Source organism: Chrysochloris asiatica, unplaced genomic scaffold (assembly GCF_000296735.1).
Source record: "Chrysochloris asiatica unplaced genomic scaffold, ChrAsi1.0 scaffold00009, whole genome shotgun sequence".
Classification (NCBI taxonomy): domain Eukaryota; kingdom Metazoa; phylum Chordata; class Mammalia; order Afrosoricida; family Chrysochloridae; genus Chrysochloris; species Chrysochloris asiatica.
In genome coordinates, this window is record NW_006408527.1 from 29,542,159 (window position 1) to 29,548,379 (window position 6,221).

The 6,221-nt window shown below is 34.8% G+C and overlaps 1 protein-coding gene across 1 annotated transcript in view; it reads right to left on the reverse strand.

The window, feature by feature from the left end:
- LOC102824771 (complement factor H-like) overlaps positions 1 to 6,221 on the reverse strand; it is a 522,059-nt gene that overhangs the window by 296,834 nt on the left and 219,004 nt on the right. The window contains 1 exon segment of the mRNA XM_006834236.1: positions 5,105 to 5,278. Coding sequence (XP_006834299.1) covers positions 5,105 to 5,278 — 174 coding nt within the window.

Genomic DNA, 6,221 nt, shown 5'->3' on the forward strand with positions numbered 1-6,221 from the left:
GTAAAGGAGTCAGATCACTGAAGTACTGAGTAGTTCTTTATTACGAGGATGAGATACATTTTCTAGATCATATAATGCATAAATGTATACATAGACTCTCCATGAAGAAAATCACAAAGACACATTGTTATTTCCTGGAGTACACATCTCATTAGCCCTGACTGATTAAATGAGCATTCTGGTTGAATGACTAAGGGACTAATTTGACCACTCTACTTCTCTATCTTTGTTTTTTCTTTACATTCCCTACAAAATCAGAGCACTACCTTTTCGTTCCAAATTTACTCAGGTGGAAGGGTTATAGTTTTCATTTACTTAATGAGAACATTTAGACTAAAGATATTTCTTAATATCCAAATAATTAGGATTATGACAAAGAAAAAGTTTTATTTCTAACTTAAATTTGAGAATGGAGTATTTCTTTAACGTCCTATAAAGTGCTTGTTTTAAAATTAGATACAATGCAATGATATTTTATTAAGTTATTCTTATCATTAGAAATAATTTGGATTTATATGATTAAGTGCTACTTTCCTTATTAAAAGTTTAAACCTTATATTTTTCAAAAAAAATTGTCATATTTATAGGATATTGTAAGGTTATTTTAGCAATTTTAACATAAGACTAAAGTTAATGTATTCCATGAAAATATATGTAGTTAAAAAACTTATATGCACATTCAATGCTCAACTAGTGGTAAACATTTCATTTTTCACCTAGCCTCTTTTTCATTTGGTTAGAGGATTTACTTGAATAGTTTCTACAGATTTGCTGCATGGATAAAAACTTACAATACTTGCAAATCCTAAATGTCTTTCTTTAACAAAAATTTTAGGAAAGACAACATGTTTAGTTATAAAATCAGGGCTTACAGTCCAATTTTTTTAGAATGAACAGATTTTCTCCACACAAACAATTTTTGTAGTTTCATAGATTGAAGAGTCAAGTATTCAAAGTCTCATTCTATTATTTAAAAAAAAAAAAAATCAAGTTTTTCTATTCTTCACAACTTTTTTAGAGATTTGAATTTTTCCCATATTATCCCTTAATTTCCCAATATTTATCATTATATGTTGAGACATGTATCATTTCTGTCTTCAATTTTCAAATTTGTGAAAACTGAGTGCTGAAATCTCAATGAAATTGTCCATTAAATTTGAGAGCTCAGATATAAACTGGTGATCAGACCTCAAAACAAGTATACTTGTCCTCCTCATTATAGTAATTCATGAATAAATAAAATCACCCACTGAAGTTTCTTTCCAAAAGTATGCATAATTGAAAGTAATATCATGATTACACAGACTTGAGCCCCTACATGACTCTTTCTTAATTTGCCATATTTGGGTATGTTTCTATCTCCTTTATAATGTGTGTCCCTGAATGTAATATTCTACATATGATCAGTACAGCATTGAGATCAATAGGACTAAGAACAGATTCCTTCCACCTCTTTCCCATCTACCAAAAGACTGGTTTCTTTAGCAGCTAGGTCCATACAGTGTTGATTACAAAGCAGTGTTGATTCAAAATGATGCTAAAATTGATGAAAATACTAATTTTATAGCTGTTCCTAATAATCCTGGAGTGGTACAGTTCTTCATTTTACCTAAACCTGAGAGTTTAGAGTTATCACTGTTAAGTTTCATATTCTTAGATTCAACTTTGCTTATAGCATTCTTTTTGGATGGAGAATTTGTCCAAATTCAGATTTACTCTCATCATCCCCAGTGTCATTCCAATTGTGAATTTGTATTATGTTTCTCCTAACGTGCTAGACTATTTAATGACACAAATCAGTAATGGAGCAAGGATAAGAACAGAGTCCTGCATCTGATCTGCAAACGATATTATTTAAAGGAATAACAAAGTAGGTGATAAACTTGCCAGTGTCTCCATCTTGTCCACAGAATTCCAGAAGGACTCTTATTAAAATCCAGATAGAATCTGGCCTCAGTTGATTGATATACAGTTGAGCTGTTCTATCATTTTCATAAATTAACCCTAAAAATTATGCAGTATTTTCCTTATAATTTTTATTCATATTGAAATCTGTCTCACAGTAATAATATTTTTCTCTTTTACGGACTTATACTTTTGATAATTTGGTTTGGAATTATGTATTAACATTGAAGTAATGGGTCTATCATTTGTATAATTACTGTTTGTTAGTTTTTAAATGAAATATGTTATATAATTGTGGACCATCTTTACAGTGTACTTAGAGATACTTTCAAAGAAATACAAGTGATGATAGTTGAGGAATAAAAACTTGGAAAATGGGAAAGGAAGTGCCACAAATATAAAAACATAATGTTGAAGGGCAGTCTGCTATATGTGATGATTTTTGTTGTTTTAATTCCACAACATTTGCAACACTCCTTCCTCCAAAGAGGAGAAGCTAATTATCCTGATCTGTCAGTTTACTGTACTGTGGTGGCTTGTATGTACTGTCATGCTGAAAGATATGCCTCAGATATATTTATAATGGACTGTGCAAAACCTGTAGTCAGAAAACCAAAGGGGAAGAACATGCCCAGCATTTCTAACACCAAAAAAACTGAAGAAAAATTCAAGTTTCAAGTTGAAATGCTGAAGGATACTATGAGCAGATACTGGAATAGGCACGGAGCATCAAAAGAAGATGAAGGGAATTCACTGTACCCAAAAGAAATGATCCATGTTCAACCATTTCAAGAGGTAACATAGGATCAAGAATCGATGATGGCATTGAAAGAAGTCCCAGCTGAACTGAAGAAAATAATGGAAAATAAGCTCCAATATTTGACAGAATACAAATTGAAATGTATCAAGAAACTGAGGCAGCTCACTCTTCTATGCTAAGAATTTAGAAGACAGTCATTTGGTAAGCAGTCTCATAGAGATTCATATTTGTACCCCTTCCAAAGAAAGGTAGCCCAACAGAATGAAGAAATAATCTAACCCTAGTTCTGGTAGCATAGGGGATTTAACCCTAGTTCTGGTAGCACTAGGGGTTATGAGTCAGGCTGCTAACCTCAAGGCAAGCAGTTCTAAACTGCCAGCTATTCCACAGGAAAAAGATGAGGCTTTCTGCTACCATAAGGATTTACAGCCTTGGAAACCCCATATAGGGTGGCTATGAGTAGGAACTGACTCCATGGCACACCCCTACCACCATCATTAATATCACATGAAAGTAAAATTTTGATGAAGATAATTTTAAAATGGTTACAGTAGTGCACTGACAGGGAACTGCCAGAAATTCAAGCCAAGATTGGAAGAGGAAGTGCACTTGTTGACATCACGTGGATCTTGGTTAAAAGTAGAGAATACCAGAAAGATGTTTACTTGTGCTTTATTGACTATGCAAAGGCTTTTGACTGTGTGGATCATAACAAACTAAGGCTAGCATTTCAAAGAATGGGTATTTCAGAACACATAATTGTGCTCATTAGTACCCTATACATAGACTAATAAGCAATCATTAGAACAGAACAAGGGATAGTGAATGGTTTAAAATCAGGAAAGGTGTGTGCCAAAAGTTGTATGCATTCACCATACTTATTCAATCTATATGCTGAACAAATAATAAAAGAAGTTGGATTATGTGACTAACATGGCAACAGGACCAGAGGAAGACCCATTACAAGCTGTGATATGCAGATGACACAACATTGCTTGCTGGAAGTGAAGAGAACTTGAAGATCAAAAACTATAGCCTTCAGTATAGGGTGCACCTCAATGTAGAGAAAATGAAAATATTCACAACTGGAGCAATGAATAACATCATGATCAATGGAGAAAATATTGAAATCATGAAATAGTTCATTTTACTTGGTTCCTCAATCAATGCTCATGGAAACAACAGTTAAAAAAAAAAAAAATTGGATGATATATTGCATTTGGCAAATCTGCTGCAAAAAACCTCTTTAAAGTGTTAAACAGCAAAGAAGTTTGCTATTAGACTGAGGTGCACCTGATCCAAGTCATGGTATTTTTAGTTGCTATATATATGTGGTAAAGACTGGACAAGGAGTAAGAAAGACCATAAAAGAATTGATGTACTCGAATTATGGTTTTTGGAAAGAATATCATGGACTGAAAATATCATGGATTGCCAGGAGAACAAATAAACCTGTTCTGGAAGAAATATGGCTAAATTGCTCCTTGGAAGCCAGATGGTAAGACTTTGTCTTTCATACTTCAGGCATATTTTTAGGAAGGACCAGTCCTTGGAAAGGGACATTATGTTTGGTGAACTGAAGTGTTCGTGAAAATGAAGAAGACCACCAAGGAGGTGGATTGACCCAGTGGCAAAAATAATGGGTCAAACAGAACAATTATGAGGATGAGGCAAGACTGGGTAGTGTTTCATCTGTGTGCATTGGGTCGATATGAGTCCTAACCAACTCAAAGGCACCTACCAATAACAACAATTTCCTCCACTTGAGTGTGAGCTGGACTTAGTGACTCACTTCTAAAGAATAGATAGCTGAAGTGACAATGTGTCATAGGAGCCAACACCGCTTCTTCCTCTCCTTCTCAGATCATTGGCTGTGAGGAAATGTAACTCTCCCTCTATGAGAGACCCATGTGGCAAGAAAGTGATGCCTCCTCCCAAAAGCCATTTCAGAAATAAATCTTCCAGTTCAGTCAAGCCATCAGATATACTGTAACCAAAAGACAAGAGTCTGGCTTAGCAAAAGTCAGCCAAGCCACTCTCAATTTCTTGACCTGTAGAAATTGTGAGATAATATAGTTTTATCGTTTTAAGCCAATACATTTTTAGGTAAATTTTTTGCACGGCAATAGAATAACTGATATACTAGGAGTTTGTTGGTACTTTTATTCCTCAGTGTTTTAATTCAGATATTGGGAGAATTCTAATACTTAGAGATACATGTCTCTATTAAGCAGCTAAACAATTAAGAGAATTTAACATACAAAAATATGTTTTTGATTATACGTAGAAATGACTACTTTGATAAGCAAGTAACTCTAAAGGACTCTATTTTACACACACAGTTAGAGAAATACTCATATTATTTCTATGAATTTTCATTTTTAGTAGAAAGTCCTTTCAGAATTTTAAAAAACAGATCAAGACATAATTGGAACTTACAACTGCATCTTGGTGTAGGTACCCAGCCATTGCTAGTGCACAGTGCTGTATTTCCCCTGGTTGTAGGATAAAAGCCATCTTTACACATGTAGGTGATTTGATCTTCCCTTCTGTGTGTAATCCTTGCAGGTTTGAAGAAACCATTTTCAATAACAGGAGGATTACATATGACTTCTAAAAAGAAATAGGATGTAATTCATGGAAATGAAATAGTAGCGTCTATATCCTCAGCACCATACAAAGGTATCATAAAAATGAACTAAGGCTCATCTCCTTCCCGCTTTATGACTCACATATCTGTCCATTATATTTGATCTCAGATGTATCTGTGCTCCTTGGATTCCTGATCCTTCTATTTCTATACAGCCATCCCATACTTCATGGCATTCTATATTTGGCAAGGATCTCAACTATCATTATATCACTTTATTCCAGAATAGGTGATGTCTACAAAATTTAATATTATACTTGAGCAAAAATAAATTGTTTATATTCAAAAGATAATATGACTTAAAAAGATTGTTGTCAGATTCATCATCAAAAAGAACATATCAAGATCTGTCTTGAAGTACAGAATTTCTCTGCTAAAGAAGCAGCAAGACTTCCTGTTTGGGTGGCACTAGAGAAAGCCCTGTATGGAAGTCCCTGTGGTAGGACTGGGAACTCACGGAGGAAGCGCTCACAGAACAACTCCAGAGCTCTGGATCTACCACAGGTCCAGGATGTTAGTTTCCCACACTTGCAAGTGAAAATATCACAATATTAAGGAAAATACTGTGAGTTAGGAATCTGGAGATAGGACTCCCTCTGCGGCCACCCTGCCCTGGGAGAGTTTAGAGAGAGTGGCTACAGCCAGATGGGCTCAGGGAACCAGTGCTAAAAGTGTTGCAGAGACATTTTCAAAAAGAGGCACAGGGAACTCTATACATTTCTCCCTCCTTCTCCCTGTCGCATAAGAAAATACAAAACTGTATAAATATTTTATCTTAATAAATATTAGTATAGATTATATTCAAACATTTTTCTGGTTGTTGTTGTTGTCAGGTGCCATCGAGTCAGAACCGACTCATAGCAATCCCATGCACAGCAGAACGAAACAATGTCCGATCCTGGGCCA